Source organism: Glycine soja, chromosome 19, assembly GCF_004193775.1.
Source record: "Glycine soja cultivar W05 chromosome 19, ASM419377v2, whole genome shotgun sequence".
In the NCBI taxonomy this organism is placed as follows: Eukaryota; Viridiplantae; Streptophyta; class Magnoliopsida; order Fabales; family Fabaceae; genus Glycine; species Glycine soja.
In genome coordinates, this window is record NC_041020.1 from 46971104 (window position 1) to 46994389 (window position 23286).

General features: G+C 30.9%; 3 protein-coding genes and 1 pseudogene across 3 annotated transcripts; 1 reads left to right on the forward strand and 3 right to left on the reverse strand.

Annotated features, from left to right (window-relative positions):
* Positions 1-1411: 1411 nt before the first annotated feature.
* On the reverse strand, positions 1412-3851 carry LOC114399931 (DELLA protein RGL1-like). Its single transcript, XM_028362162.1, has 2 exons — positions 3316-3851; positions 1412-2965 (listed from the first exon to the last, which is right to left on the reverse strand). The coding sequence occupies exons 1-2, from the start codon at positions 3819-3821 to the stop codon at positions 1741-1743; spliced, it is 1731 nt and encodes a 576-aa protein (XP_028217963.1). The 5' UTR covers positions 3822-3851; the 3' UTR covers positions 1412-1740.
* A 3013-nt stretch (positions 3852-6864) lies between these two features.
* On the reverse strand, positions 6865-8117 carry LOC114399685. The gene has a single exon (XM_028361895.1). The coding sequence runs from the start codon at positions 7980-7982 to the stop codon at positions 7077-7079; it is 906 nt and encodes a 301-aa protein (XP_028217696.1). The 5' UTR covers positions 7983-8117; the 3' UTR covers positions 6865-7076.
* A 5205-nt stretch (positions 8118-13322) lies between these two features.
* LOC114399121 (probable WRKY transcription factor 65) lies at positions 13323-15244 on the forward strand. The gene is made up of 3 exons (XM_028361235.1): positions 13323-13642; positions 13761-13898; positions 14421-15244. The coding sequence occupies exons 1-3, from the start codon at positions 13554-13556 to the stop codon at positions 14986-14988; spliced, it is 795 nt and encodes a 264-aa protein (XP_028217036.1). The 5' UTR covers positions 13323-13553; the 3' UTR covers positions 14989-15244.
* Positions 15245-18038: 2794 nt separating this feature from the next.
* LOC114399544 lies at positions 18039-21846 on the reverse strand (annotated as a pseudogene).
* Positions 21847-23286: the final 1440 nt, after the last annotated feature.

Below are 23286 nucleotides of genomic sequence, written 5' to 3' on the forward strand. Positions count from 1 at the left end.
TGAACTAATTTTTAAACAACAGTATAAGTATTGCAAATTTAAATTGAAAAAAAAAATATTTTTAATCCTTGTATTCACCAAGGTATATTTATACTTTCATTTCCATGAATTTGATTCTTAAATATTTAAAAATATGTGGACTTAGTCCTTTCTCTTTAAGAATTTTTCACAATTTTTAAAGTTATAAGAGACTAAATCTACATAATTTTTAAAAGTTTGAATACGAAATCCATTAATATGAAACCCAAAGGATCTTAAACACATTTAACCGAAATTAAAAATAGATTTTTCCTTTTAATTTATACGTAGAAATATATGTTCAGGTATTGCATTCTTTATTGTTTACTTTTTATTTAATATGTGTGTCAAAAGCCATACATTTATTAACTTTAATAAATATATATGGTCAACATATAATATTTAATTATATCACTACAATTAATTATATTTAAACATTATATAATATTACATCCATGGTACTAAATGCTACATTTAATATTTCTTCTCAAGTCTACTTTACTAGAGGATATAGAAATTAATTATATAAAAATGTGTCACAAAACTAATATTTAAATTTAGCTTATTATTTATTCCTCTCAAATGAAAAATGAATTTAATAATGTTTTCATTATTACATGTAAAATTTATTAATAAAAAGTTTCAATCCTAAGAACCTCATATTCCACCTTCCGTTAGTCTCCTTATTGATGAATTTCATAAATTCTTATTATTATTGTTATCATCCTTACTTTGTCTAATTTTAGTTTTTTTTTTTACGATTTCTAATTTTAGTCACTACTAAAACCCTTCCTCTTTTTTGTATTGTTCGATATAATTTCATAAAAGTAGGCTTTTTTTTGCTGGATTGCCTGGGCAAAAAGCCCCAGACAAAATTAATTAATGCCCAATTGGGAGGAAATTACATAATCATCCTCCATCAAGGAGTGTTCAGCAAAGAGAGCAACAGAATTATAAAAACACACATCACATAACAAATCTAAACCAGCTTTGGGAAAAGAATCTGCCAAATTATCTGCTTCTCTTTGGATATGCACCAGCAAGCATTGTTGAAATTGACATTTAGGTTTTACCGCTAATAATAAATTTGACTTCCACAATATTTTACGTAAATAAATTATTTTTAAAAAAGAGTAATGAAATTTTCTTCATTTGATACACATCAAAATCAAACCTAGCTATATTTCATACGAATAAAAGTGACGCTTAACAATAATATTTGACTAAATTATAGTTTTGTTTGACAAAATTATGTTTTTGCGTCTCAAACCATTATCTTTATTAGGCTAAATCATTGTTTACGACCTATAACCTAGACGAGTTAATTCTGTTAAAAAGACTTGACATTCTGCAATCAAAATATTTGCAAGTAAAGAACAGGTTAAATCGGAAATGAGATCAACAACTTGGGACAAGCTTGTTATAAAATGAGTACAACAAACAAGCTACAGTATCATCAAAGTAGTCACCAGAATAGGCCTTGTACGGTTTGGATAATTTGCACAAGATCCTTAAAATCACACACAAGCGATTAAAGGAAATAAGAAGGGAACTTGGCATTGTATTTTACAAATGAATGAATATCTCTACGGCCAGTATCTCTAAATAACTTTATGCCTGTTTGAATTACCCTTCCGAGCCAGTGAAAACATATTCATTGTCCATTTGAGAGAAGCAACACACTTTTAAAGTTTTCAAAGGGTAACACAAACATGCTATTTGTCAAAGAAACCTCCAAGCTGAGATTGAATGCATTGGGGTCCCTTTCCATCCCACTATAAGACACTTTCCATTTTTTTCTATAGTGCAGAATTTCCCAAAAGAAAACCCTTTGGCAACCAAGTGAGCATGGTACAGAGATGACTCACTAAACCCGGTTTCAACCATTCTGTACCTTGCAAAGAACCTTCTCCAAACATCTATCTTCACATTTCTAACTGTCCTTTCCCTTCCTTCCATAGCAACAATGTCTCTTATCCCTTCAGATAATACTGCTTCTATTGTCATTCTGCACTCAATCTCATGTTTTATGCAGGTTTCAAGGCAATCAAAATATGCTGAGTAGAAGAACAATGCTTCAATGAAGCGGTTCACAAAGGAGGGCGAGTTATGGTTTGCTTCTACTTCAAGGACTATCATTATAACTGGTTTGATATTTCTTATAACTCTCATCAAGTTTTCCATACAATCAGGCCTCGATACCATGCTCCTTAGAAAATATGGAGAGTAGACTGCCACAGCTTCATCCTCTCCAATTTCGAAATGATCTTCCCTTATTTCCGCAATGTCGGTCACAAAAACTGTCTTATATGAAAAGGGTAAGTTCAAGGATTCAGCAAAACTAGCTAACCTTTTGCCAGTCTCTTCTATCATGGTTTTCAATGAACTAAGTCCAATGGCAGTTATCTTCAAAAGTTGCACTATGCGATCCCGGCGCTCTGCCAGTGCTTGCATCAAAGCTGTGTATTGTACACCACTTCTTATTTCAAGATCTATAAGATGGATTTTGGTCTCACATGCAACATGCTCCACTATAGCTTGTATCCCAGTGAATTGCATTACTTGATTGAAAGGAACTTTTAGATGGCATTTAAGGGCAATGTTGGTGTCCATCTTCTGAAGTAACTCCCTTTCTTCATTTTTCCCTGATCCCTTAACTGTCATCCTTCCTGTTTCTTTGTATATTCTCTCTCGAAGTGCTCGAGCGAAATGAAAGATAACTCTTTGAACAGGGTTTGCACTGGCATTTGAACTCCATTCACAATGGAGAAGTAACCCATTTGCACGTTCGAATTGTTGGCAGCCTACCCTCTCGGCTGCAGCTAGGAGAAACTGAGCAAGTTCTATGTCTCTATTTTCTTCCTCAGACAAACCACCAAGATCCAATCCGTATGGATGCATAGGGATGTAAAAACTATCATTCCAATGCGCAGAATATTGGATATACCTGTTGAGAAGCATGGCAAAGCCCTAAGATTCATAAGAGAGATATTGAGAAATATCATACTGAACAAAATATATATATAGTTCTTTAAGTGTTATTTATGTTGTTTGTCAATAAGCATTGAAATTTTACCTTTGTAATGGCATATGTTGATATTTAATACAAACTTTTATTATATAGATTACACATAAGTTTTGTCCTATTAAAAATGTGTTATTGATTGAAAATACAATTAGGCTATATGTGCCTAATGTACTAATGGAGAATAACAACTATAGACTATCCATAACTAACCATATCTAACTATCCAACTATAGCTTCCTAATCAATTCAACTAATATATGCAACAATACCTTGCTCCAGCCACTCTTATTATTTCTTCAGTTGACATCTTCTGGCGATCAAAGGAAGTTTCAATATTGCTTAAGGTGCTTATATTTTGCTCGCTTAGCCTCTTGAACCGGCTTCCGTAATTTCTCAAGAGTTCTAAAGATGCTAATGATGGTGTTGGTGCCACCTGCTTATTGTATTCAACTGGTTCTGTACTTGCCACACCATGTTTCATTAGTCCTTCAGTTTCCTGAAATAGTTGTGTTGGTTGCATTTGGACATCAGGGTCAAAGTTGACCTCTTCCAACATCAAGTTATCAGCTTTGGGTTCTTGTAGCTGTTTCTGATCTTGATATTTGAACAATTTGACTCCTTTTCCATTCTCAGCAGGGAGAGGATCAATCTCTCCCAGCAATTCCATTCCAGAGAGACTCTCTTTACCTTGGAACACATCCTCTTGTGTAGAACCATAACCCATCTGGGTTCCTTTGAAATTTAAATCTGTGGAAGAAAATTGGTCAATTTCCATTTCAGATTATTTCAGATTACAACAGAAATCAAGAAAGGTTTCAGCAATTTATACTAAAGACAGCGTGCGTATCTAGATAAACATCGAGGTGAGTGTATTCATAATCATGTTTCAAGGTGGAAAAAGAATACTTTAACGTATAAATGATTGAATAAAAAACTCAACATGACGAAATTTATGAAAGTGATTGAAACGTGTAACTTTGATGGTGATGTCCTCGATATTTTCATTACAGTCGTCAGCCAGCAATATCTTGATCAAATAAAAACGTTGCCATGACAAATTACAGATTAGTATTTAATTATCAATAATTTTATTGTTGTGGAAACAATGGTAAGCATCTGGAGTGTTATATCTGAAAGGTTTTCATAAGAAGTTCAGCCAAGGTTGATTAGACGGTCCAAGAAAATGAAGGAGGGATTTAAATAAAATGAGAAATAGGCCTTTTCCAAGAAAACAAGGGAGTCCAACAACAGTGTAACACCAAAGTGACTTTATCGATACATAAGATCTTAATCCTTCAATAAATTTTTGAACAAATTAGACCGACCTCCTCTTAATTTAACACTTATTACATGGACATCCCTACACAAATTTCTTCTACCTTTTACATTACAGATACACCCCGTGTGCTGTAAAGTAAATTTTTCCGTTAACTCAAACCCATCACATGCTAGGCACGTGATTCTTTAATTTAATTTTAGGACAAAAAACCTTTATCTTCCTCACTTTACCCATTAAAAGCATTCAACAATGTTTTCTTGAAAAATTGGTGCGCATGACTGACTGGTTCTTCTTCGTGGATTTCAAGTTGTTGTAGGCGAAGGATTGTTCTGAAGCACTACTTGAGCTAGGTCTCTTGGCACATTGAAGGTTTGTAGTCAAGTTTAAGATTTGCATTTTCCCTCTTTTTTTTTCTTCCATTGAAGCACGCTTTGATTTGTGATTTGTTCATTAGATGAACGATTCTCCTTTCCAAATTTCGAACCAGCTACAAATCCCCACCTTTGCAAATCTCTAACCACTACTGCCTACCAACAAACTCCTTCAAATAATCGCCCAAGAAATCGCAGAACACAAAATTGCAATGTCTTCGTGGCACAACCGTACAATAGCAGCTGTGTCACCTCACTTCGGGATCAAGGATCGAAGCCCTCCTCAAGGTTCACACAACGAGACTGCCCAAAAAATCGCAGAACCCAAAATCGTAGAACCAAGATCACAATGTCGTCGTCGCACCACCACATGATAGCAACGGCGTCGCACCACTTCGGGATCAAGGGTCGAAGACCTCCTCAAGGTTCACATAGCGCCATCGGAGCTACCATTTTTGCAAACCCTAACACATAAAATTGGGGCTTTTGAAATTCACTCAGATAAGGCTAATATGGGCAATTCAAAATTAATTACACCGTCAGTTAGGGCCGAGCATGGGTCGGGTTCGGGTCCAACTCAGGCAATCCGGACCAATCCGATAAGTTACAAAATAGGCCTAATTCTGACCGTTTTTTGTCTTCGGATTATGCAGATTACGGGTGGGTCGGTTGGGTCTAATCAGGTTGAACTAACACACTTTGGATTTTTTTTTTCAAATTCTTACTTAATTTATTCATTTGGATTGGACCCATATTGTTGAATCAAATTTTAATCAGGAACTTTGTATAATAAGTGTTAATCAGGAACTTTTAATATAATTTGTTCTAAATGTTATAAGCATAATATATTTATAATTTTAATTTTGAAAGAATAAATAAATGGTGAGATTGTGATACCTCACATGATCACTTATTTTTTTTCACTTAAAAAGATGTATTCACCTAATTAGTTCAGGTCGAAATTGGATTGAGATCAAAATCTCCTAAAACAACTTACCCGAATTTAGGACCTACTCTATGAAAAGGGTTGAAGGCGACAACAAAATTTTATTCTTACTGTGTATGTGTGAGTGTGACTCACTTGCTTCTTTACAAACACTACACTCTTAGTCAAGTTAAGTTTTTCATCCCCGTATTATTTTTATGAGAATTCCGAGGGACTTCGCTTCGAACTTTGCTCATGAAACTACGGGATAAAAACTGTAAAAGGAATATAATGTTAAATAAGTTATTGACAAGTGATTTGATTTATTTTCATTTCAAATGACTAAAAATAATATTTTTTTAAATAAAGTGTTTCCTTCTTATCAATTTTTGCAATTCCACTTATAAAAGGATCTTCTTTTCTTTTTTCCACTTGTTTCTATTTCTATTTTTTCGGAATCTAGTTTCATTTTATGCCATATTTTGAATAATGAAAAATTCTTATGTTCTTCTGATATGAGAACTTTTTTTCTTACACATAGTCATTTGCTTTTCCCTTGTATGAATGTAAATTACTAAAAAATTATCATAAACTAATTTTTCTCTAGTCACCTTGATTAGTATGCCCCGGAGTGGAAAATAAAATAGGGTATGAAAATGAGTTAGTTCATGGGTGAAGCTTTTAAAAAGGAACAAGCATGGATTTCAGCCAACATATCCAAATTGTGGTGGACTATTGTTTGGGGCTTGCTTATCATTTCAACAACCTTTGTGTAAACATTGGCCACGGATTAGCAATGGAGAGTGAAAACAACAATAGTCATGTTTTTATCAGAAAATTTAGTAATATTTTTTTAAAATTTAAATGTATATTTTATTAGTTTGATTTATTTTTAAAAATTTCAAAAAAAATTCGATTACACTTTTTATTTAATAAAATTTTCACATAATGTTACATTTTTCTAATAAATTTTAACAAATACTACTAGAGTATGTTAAAGAAAATTATTACATCATTTTCTCTATACAATTCCCTGTCATGTGGATATACAATCATTTATCATGTTAGATGATGTACGGGTAACAATACAGTCAATACTCATGTTTCTATTTTTACTTTGCCATGTGACCTGTGAATCATACCACAGTCACAATATTTATGACGTATCCAAGAAGAAAGCATAACTTAGATAATTAAGTAATATTGTTGAATTAAATTATCATAACGTTATGCACGTGCTGTCAATACAAAAATTGAGTACCAGTTCATTACAATTTCAAGAAAGTGTAAATGCAATCTTGCAATGTCTCTAAACAGAGACTACAATGACAATTAATTAGTGAGTTGGAGACAGCTAAACAAGTACATTAATAAAATAAATAAATACAATTACAGCAGCATTGGTGAAATCAAATTTACACTTTATCGAAGTTAAAGAACATGCATAAAAAGAAATTACACCTTATCATCAATCTGACAATGTTCCACCACCGTTGAAACCCCTGTTGCCCTTCTTCTTCTTCTTCTGCATAGACAAACAGTGACCATCCACATAAGACCCCTTAGAACCCTTACTATCCCAATTGTAAGAGTAAGATAATAAAGCCACCACCCCACAAAATCACTAACTCTCACATCCATCAATTGCTCTGTCTTGGCCTCAACCATAACCACCAAACTCTCCACATCCTCCCTCAATCTCCACCACCACAATGCACCTAAGCTCGCCGCCACCACCACCCTCTCCACCCATTTCTCTTCTCTCGCCGCGACGCCGAACACGGTGTCGTCCACCACGGGCCTCACCACCATCCTGGCCCAAACCTGCATGGTCTCGTGCAACCCCAAGAGGAATACAACTCTGCTTAACAAGATTCTCTCAACACCAAATTTAAAACTCATCGACTCATCATTAGAGTCATAGAGCCCCGCCTCAATGCTCCCCTCTATGCCCAAACCAACGCAAACTTGGAACGTGCAAAGAACAATCCACGCAGTCAATATACGAGGTTGAAGAAAAGTGCTTGATGATGATAACGAGTCACTCAAAATGATGATTTTTCCCGTTAAGCCGTGGATTAAGGAAGCCATGCTAATAATGGACACAAGAACGTAGAGAATGAGAGGGTTGATGTGAAGGGCGAGAGTTAAAACATAGGGAAAGTGTTGTGGTGAATGGTACCAAGCGAGGGTTTGGAGATAGTATTGCGCATCGGAGAATTTGGCTAGGAGAAGAAACGAGAGGGGTAAGAGGAGGGAGAGGAGGGTGAAGGTGATGAGGTAGAACATCTCTTTTGGAGTTAAGCACTTGAACTTGAAGAGCTCTTTGGCTTTTTGCTGCAGATTACCCATAGCAACCATTAGTGGGTGGGTCTTTGCAACAAATTAAACACCACCTTTTATTCACAAGCTACGTATGGGGATAGATTAAGTTCAATATTATTGAGGTGTGTCTTTCTAATCTCTATATACGTGACTTAACAACTAGTTGTTGCTGGAAAAGGAATTAAAAGTGGTTGCCACGTCCGTTGTTTGTTCAGTTGACATTTTTCAGGACATGGTCTTCAATTGATCATTGTCCATAGAGACCAATATATAAACTTCATTCTTTTTATTATATCTTTTGCGCGTTGGTTTGGTAGTACTGTGGAATATCGATTCAACTCGAGCTGTTTGGCTCCAATTTTGACGGGTAAAAGGAAACTGCCATTGTCACACACAAAAAAAAAAAAAACATAAATGAAACTGCCATTTGGAAATCTCTGCTTTGTCACCAGATCGATTCTGTGATTTTTTTTTATTCATTAAATAAAACTTGTCTTCGTTTTGTTACAAAATGTAGGCCTATAATTATTTATAGGTGTTTTGCAACTTGTATCCACTATAAATATATTTCAAATTAGAAATATGCACATCCTATATGCATTTTCAGGATTATAAATCACAGGAAATTAATATTTTTGACAAATAATTGATAATGTTAAAATTTCATAAACCAATTAGTTGAGTTTAACTGAAGCAGTTACTTATGACATCATGAAATAAAATTTGAATTCTAGATGCTTACTTTTTAGCGGAAGAGAAATATCTACTTTAAAGATCTAATTATATTTCGAATATGATTGTCTTCTTATCAAGAAAAAAAAATCTAGAATTTATGTACATTTTTGTTGTTTAAAAAATGAATTATAATATTGTCAAAAATACGTATAATAATCTGCTAGAGTCCCTTTTAATTATATATAAGTGATTTTAAAATATGAAAGCAACGTGATCTCACCGATACTTACGTAGTTTGAGGGACAAAGGAATCAACAATTTGGAAATGTAGAGAATGTCTCTTAACTCATTACTAAGTGTATCAATTTGTCTCAAGTAGTAAAGTAAGTGTTGATATAAATGTTAGAACCTAATATGTCTTATTTGTTTAAGATATATTATTTGAGATTTTTCTCTATCAATTAAGTAAATTTTTTCTACCCACATCTATTAACATACTCGCCCTTAGTGTCTCATGATGATAAATTTATCTTATCTACCTATCTGTCAAATGTCTTTGCAAAGAATTAATAGATGCAATGCATGAAGTTCTAATTCTATATGTTTGTTTTGATGCATGGGCATAATGCAGTCAGTCTATGTCTAGCAATGATTTTATTAATATATCCCTTCTTTTTAGTTTTATTAGAAATTATCATATGTCAAATGACTAATTTCTAAAACAGATGCATGCAGGACCTTTCTTGTATTTCTATTAAAGATTATCCTCTATTGAACACCTAACCCTTAAAAATGATGCAAGGATGAATGATGTATGAAATTAAAAGTAAAAAAAGATAATAGGAAAGTCAGACCCTAACTAAGGGTTTAGCTTCTCATATCTATAAGGGGTCTTACACTAGAAGAGGGGTATAAGAACTAATGGAGAATAAGGGATGGAAAAAGAGAATAGAGAATAATGAAAGAGAATAAAGAATTCTCTGAGTGATCGGAGACTTCGTGTGTTTCTTCTCCTTGACTTAACTTGTTTTTTTATAATTGCTAGAGTGGAGTTGGCTTGACTCTCTTGTTATATAATTGATGAGGTAGACTTGATGGGGTAAACTTGGAGCTAATGCAAAAAATCTTCATTATTTATATTTTTGATATTTTCTATATCTTTTTTATTTTAATGTTTCCTTTTCATATTTACAAGTCATAAATAAGAAAAATATCAATTCATATCATTTAAGATAAAAATAACTGCTAAATAAATATTTTTAAAGATATTTTTATTATAAAAAATAACTCATATTTAACGATTATCAACAGTTATGTGGTTCCCACCTTTCAATAATATATAAGATTGATCCAAAATTCACATCCATAATTAATCTTTTCTGTGTTTTAAATATTAGAATTTTTTAATATAAAGTAACCGGAAGATGGATCGTTATTTCACGATTCGGTATTTTTATACACATTTTGCGGTTAGTGAGAGAGAAGGATGAGTGACAAAGTGAATGATTGAGCCTCCGTTATCATAAATTCATAATTCATAATCATAAGGAGAAAATATAGGTGTCACTGTAAATGTAATATTGATAATCTCTTCATCTGGGTACTACATATCTTGGTTGGTTACTGCTTAAGGGAAGAAAAAAAGTCCTAATAATTTATTTTTTAGGTTAATTGTTTTTAGAACAAGACAATATAATAATTCTAAAACAGTGGACCTTATATTTATGAAACGAGTAAATTAGAATAAAATATTAAATATTATAAATTTGCTGTTAGATATTGACTATTCCTTTAACTTGTGATCATCACAGTACCAGTGTATTTTGAAATGAACTCAAAATACATTTTAAGTTGTTCTCATCCGTCTTAGTATTATATATTCTTCTACAAATTTTAATACCGTAAAATATACTGAATATTAATATCATTTACTTTATTTTATAATTCAGCTATACATAACATTAAAAATAATATATAATGTCTATAAGTCCGATCGACTTGCATCTAATTTCCTATATTATGAGTTGTTATTGAATTGAATCCAAATTTGAATAAAATAACTATCAAAATTTTAAATTGAATCGACAGTAAAATAAACTCATCTCTTGACGATGGAAAGTGACTGTGAGCAGCAGGTGAAGGGTGAAGTTTTAACTGCTAATGGATTAATTTAAAAAGGTGGGCAGTTGGTATAGAACAAAGGTAGAGAGTCCTTGGATTGGAGTGGTGAATTATTTTATTTTCTTCTATCTTGTTTGGGACAAGAGGTTATGGATTGGTTAATCATTTTTTTGAAGCCTGACAATCTAAATTGGACTTCCAAGTTGTGTTGCTAGGCCCTTTTCTGCTTTCTCATCCACAAAAGTAAGTAGGCCCACCTAATCATAATATATATTCCATGAAATTCAATTGTCATATCACTGGATCTTTGGAAATTGAGACAAAGATGAATGAGGTTCCAATCCAAGAAAAACAGGATAGCCCCATACTGAAACGGGGTTTATAGAGCTTAATTTTAATATATTATTAATGTAAAAAATATATTACTAATTAATTAAAAAATCTTATTGTATAATTTTTAAAATAATTATTATAAAGATAATAAACTTAAGTTTATTATCTTAATTAATTAAAAATAATTATTATCTTATTTTAAAAATTATACTAATAAGTTTTTTATTTAATTAGTAGTATATTTTTTACATTAATAAAATTGCTTGTCCATGTATTATATAATTAACAATTCTAATATTGATATGTAAAATTTTAAAATTCAAATATAATAGTTATAAAACATTTAAATAAAATATAAATATAAATTAAGAAAAACTTTGATAAAGTAAAATAATTACAAAAATATTAAAATGTGATGATAAATCAAAATTATAATATATTTGAAAAAAATATTTTATAATAATATAACTTAGATATTATTAATTTAATTTTATATAAAAAATAGACTTAAATATATTTTATATAAATAATCTTTACGATATGTTGAAAGGACCTTCGATCAAATTCAACTTTCGAAATTCTCTTATTGTATTTATCTCCACGGTATTTTAATTTGAGCTTTATTGCCTTTAATTTTCTTTATCTTTTTATCTTAATTTATCTTCACTTACACCAAGTTCTTCCTAAAATAGGTTGGAAATTCCTAAACGGAAAGTAGATTCTCGTTTTGGGTGTCGCTTGACTTTATTTTGGAATTGTGTTGAAATAATAGATTTCTTTTCGATTAATTTTCATGAAAGTTACTCCATTAGAATTCTTTATTTCGTTAGAATAATTCTTAAGGTCTTTTTGTATCTTCTTTTATTGAAAGGAATATTCAATAAAAGCTTATAATAATTATGTAAGCTTTTTTTTCTAAAAGAAATTAAAACTTAAAAAAAATTTAACCCAAAAGTTAAAAATATTAACTTAAAAAGTATAAAAACTTATATCCCACATTTTTTTAAGTTTAAAAAAATGAGTTAAAATTTATGAAACGTTGATTTAACTGTAATTGAATCATTACTAAATCAACAGTAATTAATATTTTAATATTATACAACATATCAAATAATAAATTAATATAATACATTTAAACGCACAATACACATAAAAGTTGCCCAAGTAAAAGGAAGGTGAAATTACTTTTTGTCATATTGTATACGTGTTTTATATATAAGTATTTCATAATATATATAAAAGATAGTTTATTTGATTAATTTTTAAAATAAATTGTTTTCTTAATAAATGCTAATATAATTAAACTGATAAATTACTAAAATAACATTTTCATCCCATTTTGGTCAAGCCAACGCAACACTGGTGTACCCATTATTGATCAACAATCAATTCTATCGGTACACATTTAAATTAACTTACGTTAAAGAAGTAATTACGTTAAAAAAATGTAAGAAAACTAAAAAAAGAAATGGGACTGTTTGGACTACTAGTGTAGCCACCGAACATAGTTTTAGTATGTGACTGAATGAAAGCTCTCGCTTATTTCCTCACAAATGGGATTGCATTTTTGGTTTCACATAGGATATGTATTCCACGTGGCAGTTGTGTATTCTCTGTAGTAACGAGCATGGCCAACCTTGGTGCAGCCAATTCTGGAAAATATCTCTTAAATTAATTTATTTAAGGCTGTCAGTGGGGTTACTCGGGAGGCGGTGTTTAGACATGACAACCGGTGCATGGTGAGAATAGGTATTGCCTTACCTTCTCAATCTCTTATTTGGACTCTCTGATATATATTCATATCTATTTTCGATATTTGATGGGTTAAAATTCGTATCCTTTGCGTATCTCCATCCCTACTCATTCCTTGGTTCAGATTTATAAAAAAGTTTTTTTTTTTTATAAATTTTTTTATTGAAAATCTTATTTAAAAAAAAATAATTATTACACATTTATTTTTAAATATTTATATTTACATTACATTTATCTATAAAAATCATTAAGAAACAAAATATTAAATTATATAAAAATTATAAAAAAAATTGACAAGTAATTAATAAAATTTTAATAATTTCAATAACTAAGCAATTACGGGATGAGTATGAAATGAGTAGTGACATCTCCGTCCCCGATCGAATAAACTCAAAATCTAAACCTGAATCCAGTCAACTTAGATATTCCTTATCAAAATGGAGACAAATTTAAACCAATACCCATATATACGAATTTCATTGTAAGAGTGGTGTTAGTGATATGTGCATACTTGCTCATAACTTTATATTAAATGAGTGAAAAGAAAGCGAGAAAGCAACTTGCAGGCTTTGCTATTATCTCTTCCCTTGTCCTTCTTCCTACTATACTATATTTTCTCTCTCTAATCAATCATAGTTCTGATCTTCATACACTTACCCCGGAAACCTCCATTTCTCAGATCAAGCTTGCACGAAGACATTAAAAAATAGAAATACATACATAGCTATGGACAATAATACTTGTGCCTCCTCCCAACTTGAGTCAGAAGAAGCATCTTTTGAGCACAAATCAGAAACTCAAACATCAAAGAAAAGGTGGGTTAAATACTTGGTTAACAAATTGAAATATTCAAACTACCTTTTTTTTCTTCTAATTTTGTTAAACTGGTGCTTGGAAGTTTTATATATATAATATATGTTGTGCATGTGACAGGAAAATGGTTGAGAAAACAGTTGTGGCAGTGAGGACAGGAGAGAATGTTGGCAAGCTGAAGAATGAAGGGCTACCTTCGGATTTTTGGTCTTGGAGGAAATATGGACAAAAACCGATCAAAGGGTCTCCATATCCAAGGTGTACATTCTTTCTGCTACAAGATGGTGGTCTATAGTCCATATTCACAGTCTTTGCTTGTCCTTCCTCGTGATTCCAAACCCACATAAAAATTATAATTCAGAAGAATTTTTTTTTTATCAATTTAGTGTCTGTGCCTTTTAGTTCTTGTTAGTTGTTGCATTTCATTGCATTATAGTCAAATTGAATCACTCGGTTAGGATATCCACCTAACTACATTCACACTCACAGACCCTGAGACCCAAGAGGCAGCAAAATCTAATTATTTTGTTTTACTTTCACACTACAATTAAGTTAAACACAAGCTAATTAACCATCCATCACATGGATCAATTGACGTTATTTTAACTTAACATGGTCTCGAATTCGACTCTGAATATGTAACCGCGTGAAAAAAGAATTTTAACATGTATAATAGCTCTACTTGACTCGAGCCGGTCTCCAAATCGTAATTAAAATAAGTTCAATTATTTACTAAATTTTTGCAAGATCTATAAGTTTGTTTTTGCTACAATTATTCAGGGGCTATTACAAGTGCAGCACATCCAAAGGTTGTTCCGCCAAAAAGCAAGTAGAGAGATGCCGAACTGATGCTTCAATGCTCATAATCACATATACCTCTACACATAACCATCCATGCCCCACTGCCATCACCACAAATTCACCCCAACAACCAAAAGAATTATCCGAATCCGAAACCACCCAAGACCTCTCAGCTACCACAAAGGAGGAAGACCAAGAACATATAGAACTAGAAGAAGAGCAAAGGGATAATAATAAGCCCAGTGATGAAGTTACAAATGAAGAAAATTTTCATTACTTGCAATCTCCTATACGTTGCTCCGGCCAAGACATCATTATAGAACAAGAAGATCCTTTCAAACTAAACACGGAGAAAAGCCATGACAGAATGGATCTCCTCTTAGAGGAAGAGCCTCTTTGTTTTGCACAGCTTAAGAACTTGTCTGCTTCCAAAAACGAAGAGCTTGACTTTTTCGATGAGCTTGAGGAGTTACCCATGTCTTCATCTTTCTTGCACTTTACGAGAAACATTTTTTCCGATGAAAGGATTCCCGTTGCCCCTTCTTGATTCAAGTGTTGTTTTCTCGGTGCTTGCTTTGCTAGTTTATGTATTGTTTTCATCCATGTTATATATCCATTAATTTCATCTAGTTTTTCAATTCGGAATTTTTTCTCTTTCTTTTGTACCCTTTATTTATATGATTATATCTTATACTTTTATTGGTTCACAACTAAGCATAGTTCATCACTTTGGCATGAGCAGAGTTAGTGTGTAGACAAAATCATCAGCTTTTGTAGTTAAAGAATGATGGCTTGACTTACAATTTATTTCTGTATTCAATTTCTATATTATGCATTAGCTAGGTAGAATATAACAAGTTTTCATGTAATACATAATATTCATGATTTTGATACTGGAACTATCTATTGTAAGTTCTTTTTTTAGCATCCATTTTTTGTTATATGCTGATGTAGTGTAAAAAAATTTAAAAATACATTTTACTGAATGATCTTAATATTGACATTAATACATAAATATTTCTTAATAAATTTTATATTTTAAGTTTCTTATATGTTTGTGAATATACAATAGATGCTAAAAAAAAAGAACATACAATAATGAGAAAAAGTGTTATACATAAATAGTTGTATAATATTTTATATTATCATTCAACTATTATTCATTATGTATGATAAATTTTGTTAGTTTTTATGATAATTATTTTAAAAGTATTTTACAATCAGTACATTTATTATTAAATTCTAATGTTTTATACTACATGCATAAAAAAAAACATATTGTAAAAAAAAAAACTTTTGCTATAATATTTGTTTAATGAAAAATATTTCTAACAGCTTAACTCATGTACCAATTATGGTAACATTGAACGTGAAAATTAACTAGCGGGAAATTATTTGCGCTTAGATCATGAGTATTGTGTACATGTTGTCTCTTAAAAAAAATTATATAATAGTGAAATGATTTTGTATTTGATCGTATAAAAAAAATTTAGAGGGTGGAGATGTTGTGCAAAGGATCATAATCCACGGAAGTGGTAATGAAGTTGTTTGGAAGGGAAACTGAAGAAGATTGAGGAGTAGGGGGATTATTGTCATTTACTTGTATTAAAAGAAGGCACGAGGTTCTCGAGTTAGTGCTGGTGTCTAAGGAGCACTCAGCAGAACCTGGGTTGCTTTCTTTCGGCAGTTGTGACATGCTTTATTTTATTTATTGTATATTTTGCTATCATGAATATTGAGTGGTTCGTTTCGTGGAACAGTTGCCAGTGCCACCCTATTTTCGTTTTGGTAGCACTAACATCATCGATGGAGAAATATGCTTCCAAAAGGTCTATAGTACTCAAGTTTAGATCCTCTAAAAGTTGAAAGTTCCATTACCCAAGATGCCAAAACCCACATGGTTTTACTAAGTTCGTTGCGGTTCTGCGTTTAATGTGTATGCTTTGCTTTCACGGTTTGTAGGGATGAAATTTTTCATTGATAATCAATCTATCTCATACAACTGAAATCAATATCCATAGACCACAGTTTGATGAAACAATTTCAAAGGTCGAATGAGAATTTTTTTTATTTTATTTTTAATTATAAAAATGTTATGTTACTTTCACTTTATTTTTTTAAAAAAAATATTCTAAAATATTTATATAAAAATAATAAAAATAAAAAGGGATTAAATTATCATTCATTACTAGATTACGAGATACATATGTAAATACAGAATAATTTAGCACGGATTAAATGTATGCCTTTGGTACTTGAAAATACATTGTTCTTTTATTTACTTTCAATAAAAGTAATATGTTTCTCAATAAATAAATAAATAAATAAAAGCTATATATTTTTAACCCCTCAACAAGAATTACAAATACATGATTTTTAATCAAACTACATACAAGTAATTAATGTACTTAAGTTAAGATTGAATTGTTTAGACACCTAACACGAAAATAATTTTTTATTAGATTTTACTTACCTCCTAAGATAAAGAAATAAGTGACTTTTAAAATAATTTATTATAAAAATTAATAAATTTATCATAAATAATAATTTTTTCTTGGATGTCAATGTGAAAAACATGATTCACTTCAAAAGAAAATATGTGGGAACTAAAAACAAGCAATGCGACAAGCATTTTAGGTATGAGTTTTCATATAATTATTGATTGTGTTAATCATCCATGTACCCAATACTATATTTTATTTTTAAAAATCATTTGAATTTATTTTTAATACATTGTTAGTATAAAGATTGTTAACTTTGAATTAATTAAAAATTATCTTAAATATGACTTTCAAAATAATTATTATCAAACTTAATGATCTAATCGAAAACATTTATAATAATAATAATAATAATTTTGATCGGACTTTAGTTACTTCTCAAATAAACTCCAGATAAACTCTCTCTTTTGATACATCAAAGGGTTAAAAAAATATAACATTCAAAATAATTATCATGAAACTTAATGATCTTATCGGAAACATTTACACGGAGAATATTCTAATTAAGTTCATCATTTATAATAGTAATCTTGCTTTTTATTGATTAAATAATAATTCTTTTTATCACACCCTATAAGCAAATCGTTTCATGATTTGCCTTTCTTGTATGATTAATTGTTTGTTGTACCAGAAAGCACGACTACATTAACTATTGATGCATATCCATTCTAGTTTTAAAGTAAGTATACGTAACTAATCTAACCTAATCGTTTTTTCAGATTTTATTATCATATCCCGTAACTTTAATGTCCGGTTACATGAACACGCACAGAAAAGGTCACGTTTGCCTCGCATCATTTCCATTATTATTATTATGAGGGAATCCAATTGCAGAGACCTTATCCAATAGCCGTGCGAATCCAAATCCCGAAGCAGACGTACACGAATACATAGGCCAAAACACACGTGCACGGCTCCATTCTACTTCTACCTATGGATACATACGAAAAGACTTTAAGGATGTAGATTTCTTAGTTAAAAACACGAAATTAGTTGTTAATGTTACCCTCAAACTTATCCACTAGGAGCCGCCAAAAAAGTAAGGATGGAAAGTGGTAAACTAACAGAACCTCTAAAACACATTCTTCTCAACACATTTTTTCCCCTGTTACTTATAATTTATTGTGTAACAAAATGAAGTTAGAGTGGACAACCTAGGGTATGTTTGTTTTCCGTTGCTTTTATTGTGATGCACAAATCTAACGGTCCAACACAAAATGAACACAAAAGCAATGGTCTTGATCTATTGGCAAAATTACTTTTGGCCTCACCAATTTTCCCAAACATGCATCTAAATGATCGTTCTTATTAAATACTAAGCAATAGTCTCAAGTTCAAATGCTAGCCCGATCATTACCCTCTGCTGCACCCGGCAATGGTTGGAGAGCTTTGAGAGGATTCATGATAACACCGTCTATGAGATCCATATTCTTTGGCTTCTTTCGCACTCAAGAAAAAATCACGGTCTAATAAGAAGCCAAAGAATATGATGCAGCATTTCATTTGCCTGAGGATCATGGCTGATAATCAGTTATATCTAATAAGAATTACTTGACTTAAAAGGCAATAAAACTATCAAATCCATCAGGTCCTCCTTGGGTAAACTCATGGGTGTTATCACTGCTTAATTGTAAGATGCTCAAAACAAATTGGAATTCAATGTAACCAAAAATCCTACTGAAACCAAAACATTATAATGGTAAGGAACGGAAAAGAAAAACTATAATAGGGTTTTTAGGGTTTCTTTTACTGATAAAAAATTTACATATACAAAAAACTAATTTGGTACTGGATTTGAACTTCATCAGATCACAATTGGATTGCATAAATTATACTTTTCATGAGCTGATTAGGTTGATTTGGTTGGTGAAAATGCAAAAATTGCATTAAACTATACTACTGATTGAACAGACCCAAGTTTTTCATTTTTCAATTCCAAGAGACTTTCTCAAAATAAGATAATCAAGAGCAAGATGTAACCAGCAACTTAATCCAATACTCAGCATTTTAGCTTATTGTACTAGAACCACAGGAACAAACCTCAGAGTTGTAAATTGTAATTTAAAGTGAGCTGTCACAAAGAGAATAACTCTGGCACAGTGTCAAGTCATTTCTGATTGAAAACATCAGAACTTAAATACTGCTAAGGACCAATTTGGTCCATTTGCTACATAAACAAAATGCACTTCTATTTTGGAATTTCATCAAGCGCAATTAAAAAAGAAATTGGGTCTTTCTACCAGAACACTTACTCGGCTTCAAATACCTAGACATGCTTTAATTTCAAATGATCATAGTATATAAACTATTAGAAACAAAAAAAGATGTTTATGTAAAAAAATAAGGTGGAAAAATGAAAATGGAGCCTATACCTGTATATCTATGTCAGTTTGTCCTCCTTGAGCTCCACCAAGCGGTTGGTGAATCATTATCCTTGAATTTGGCAAGCTATATCTATTTCCTTCAGAAGTAAGGAGGGATATAAAATTAGAACTTAGAAGAAGCATTTTTCTTTTATCGAGAAAACAGGGAAATGAGAAACACCAAAAAAAAAAAAAAAAACAAAAATAAGGAACAAAATGACTGCAAGTTAAAAGAATCATTACCTTTAGTCCCTGCGCTAAGCAGAATGGCACCCATACTGCTCATGAAAAGGTCAATAGATATAAGTATGGATACGTGAAAGATTTAATGCCAAGTGTACAATCAACTAAAAATCAATTTCAGTGTCATATTATCAATGCTAACAAGAAATAGAGGGAAATATAAGCCATAGGATTCAAGAGGGGAGTGGATGAAATAAAGGACAGTTTTAGTATTACCTGTGACTGTGAGACTAACAACAAAAAGGTACCGCTTAAGCTTAAGGGGAAACTTCAAGACACAAGCATAAGATCTATGATGGTGTATGGAACTAAGGAATGGGTGGTGAAAGGCCAACAGTAGAGAAAACACAATGTAGCAGAGACAAGATAAGATTAGGAATGAATGCAACAAAGGGAAAGTTGGAGTAACACTTATTGTGGAGAAGTGGTAAAATATCACCATAGATGATTTGGGAGTGTGTGGATAAGTCGTATAGAAACCCTAGTAAGGAGAGTAGATTAGATAGAGGAAAGCCCTATCACTAGAGGTAGAGGGAAACTATGAAATACTATAGAAAAACTACTAAAAGGGATTTAGAGGTCAATGATTCACAATAAAATATTATGGCATCATTTGGTCTATGTGCCCAACCCCACCTAGTAATAAAAAGCTTGGTTGTTGCATTGTCAATGCTAATCTAATGAGGAATTTGAAATCCTGGAACCCTTCCAAGTGAACATTATGATCCCAGTGAATGAAATAAGTGACTCTACCCAATGTCAAATAAGGATTGGCTTCCTTTCTAACATCATGCCACAAATACCGCGAGGAAGTGTGTTAAGATTACAAGTTATTCTGCCACACATAAAGATCAAGGGATGACTATTTTACTGGGGGTAACTATGGAAATTAAGGTGATATTGCCATAAAAAAAACTAAACATTAGCTAGCAGCAAGTCCAATGCAAACAGTGGACACATCAGGTCGAATATGCCTCATCGTATCAAATATTGCCATGGCTGACAAAAAGGAAAAGTGAAGCACATCATATTTTAAAATAAAATAATGCATTGCATTTTTAAGTCTAGGCATAGATTGAATACAGTAAACTAATGCAGGGCAGATTCACAAAAAATAATTATTACCAGCTGCAACTGATCCTCCCAGAGAATTTACGTACATGACAATATCCTGAACAACATAATTAGTAGTTGATTAAGTCTTTGCACTACCAAAATTGAGTTCAAAGCATACACAAAAAGATTAAAGCAGACAAAGGGTAATAATCAAATTAAAAATGAGGAAAAACCAAAATATAAGTATTGAAATTTGAATGTCATCCTCAAAAGAACTACTTTATAAGAAGATAAACCACGAGTTTTTAAGAACTAAAAATGAAGAACAAACCTTGTTAGGATCGATGGCATCAAGGTAAAGAAGCTGGGCAACTATGATGTTAGACATATCATCATCTACAGCTCCCCCACAACGTACTATTCTCTAAATATCAAAACATATTGTTAGTAGTTGAAAGACAGACTAAACAGAAGGCGAGCACTCAACCTTAGGGCAGAAAAAGGGCCTACATATTGAAAAAGCTGACTAATAACACTCTGGAACCGCTCCTGCACCATAGGTGGTGGTCCATGTCCTTGTGCATATTGAAAAGCTTAAAACTTTAAATACTGTTTGGATAAACTTTTCAATAAACACTTACAGAAAAAGAAAATAAGAAGACAAAATAAATTAATCTTCTACTATAAGCTAAAATTAGCTTATGCATGAGTTATTTTTAACTTGTGAGGGTAACTTATTTCATCTTACCCCCTTATATTTTTCTCCTGCAAGTGCAAAAAATTATCCTAAATTCCTAACAGAAGAACATAAAACAAATAAGATAAATAAAACACCTGATAGACCAAATTCCCTGACGTGAACTCCTCTCAGGCGCCCAAAATTCATTAGCATACACGGCCTTCACCTTCCCAGGAGATTTCTTAGTACTATATTTATTCCCTATCAATTTCCAGCAAGTCATTGCAGGAGGGATTGTTGTAGAAATTTATGCGCAAATAAAGAATAGAAAAATGATGAATTTTTTATTTATTTCATAAACCCTAAACCTGAGTTGACGTAAAAATGGAAACGAAAAGTAAAATGTAGATTGTGTGGCGTATAGGTTACCAGGAGAGGCGAGAAGTGTGTGAAGAAAGAGAAAGGCTCTGAGAGTGAGAGGAAGAAGAAGTGTGCGTTGAGCAGTGAAGAGCAAGAGAGCTGCAACGAAGGCAGGGTGCGTTCGCCATTTTTACTATTTGCTTTGCTTGCTTCAATTTTATGAAGAAGCTACTAATATAATTCTTTTTATTTTAGATTTTTTTTAATATAAAGCTAAGTTATACTACTAGATTATACTGAATGAAATGCAAAATTCTTATTTTCTTTAATCATTTTAATTATTACTTCAAATTTACAATTTAGGGGAGGAATAATCCGCAAATATTTTTCTTTATTAGAGTTACTTTGTTACATATAAAGCAAAAAAATAACATTTGTATAATTTTAATAAACTAAATATTAAATTAAAAACTCTTATTAAAAATAAGGTTTACATGCCTTCATAAAAATTTAAATTACTTGATAATTTATTATATAAATTTAATTTAATGTATAATAGAGTTATATTTTTTTTATTTATAAACAAAATTATTGTTATTAACTTTTTTTTTCATAAAAGATCACTTTAAAAAAATTAAATATATTAGTTTAAACTTTTAAAAATTGTAAATGTAAAAAAATATAGTTTTCCAATTATTTTGAAAAAAATTACTTTGATTGTTTTCTAAAATATTTATAACTATCACTTTCTTTTCTATAAAAGTACTTTTAATGCTATAATGAAAAATGTACTTTTCATAAAAATTCTATAAAAAAATGTTTTTTCTGCACATTCTTAAAATATATATTTTTTAAAATAAATCAATATACTCTTATTTATTTTCTTATAAATATTTTCTTTAAAAAGTATCCAAACTAATCTAATTAGGTACTAATTTTTCATATAATTTTTTTGGAAAAACTTATTTACAACTTATTTTGAGTTATATATTTTCTAAAAACAATTATAATAAATAAAATAACAAAGAAAAAGTATGAAGATATTTATAATGGCTAGTTTGATATTTAAATCAAACAAATACTGGGGGTAAAATGGAGAAACAAAAGTTAATTGAAAGATAATATATTAATCATAATCTCAAAAAATTCGTTTATAGTAAAAAAAATCTAATGATTGTTAATAAATTGTTTTTAATAAGCTCTTTTATCTTGTGAAAACAATATATAATTTATATAAAACTAATGTAACTCTATTTCTTATTTAATTATAAATAATGCATATACTTGATAAATATTTATCAAATAAATACTTCTGAGACTTTTTTTTATACGTAAAAATAAAAAACAAATATTAAAAAATTTACAATAAGTCATATACTCTATGTTAATCAACTAAATTAGACTATTTTTTTTTTACTTCTTTACATACAAGAGGAATGAACAAGTTTAAAATTCACATTTCAGTCTACCATCACTTTTCTCCATTTGCCTTCATACGTGTATCCTATATTCAAAGTTTCAAACGACGAGAATGAAAATAATTTTTTAAAGTTTAAGAAATAAAAATATCAAAATTTTATCTATTTCAAATTTTTCAATTTTTTTTTCTCTCCGCTCCTCCAAAGATAATGCCAAGCTTTTAT

Coding starts and splice junctions, on each gene's coding strand:
- LOC114399931 (XM_028362162.1), bottom strand. CDS start 3,821: ATGGAAATTGACCAATTTTCTTCCACAGATTTAAATTTCAAAGGAACC. Junction 2,966..3,315: donor ATAAGAGTGGCTGGAGCAAG/GTATTGTTGCAT, acceptor GCTTCTCAACAG/GTATATCCAATATTCTGCGC.
- LOC114399685 (XM_028361895.1), bottom strand. CDS start 7,982: ATGGTTGCTATGGGTAATCTGCAGCAAAAAGCCAAAGAGCTCTTCAAG.
- LOC114399121 (XM_028361235.1), top strand. CDS start 13,554: ATGGACAATAATACTTGTGCCTCCTCCCAACTTGAGTCAGAAGAAGCA. Junction 13,643..13,760: donor ACTCAAACATCAAAGAAAAG/GTGGGTTAAATA, acceptor TGCATGTGACAG/GAAAATGGTTGAGAAAACAG. Junction 13,899..14,420: donor AAAGGGTCTCCATATCCAAG/GTGTACATTCTT, acceptor ACAATTATTCAG/GGGCTATTACAAGTGCAGCA.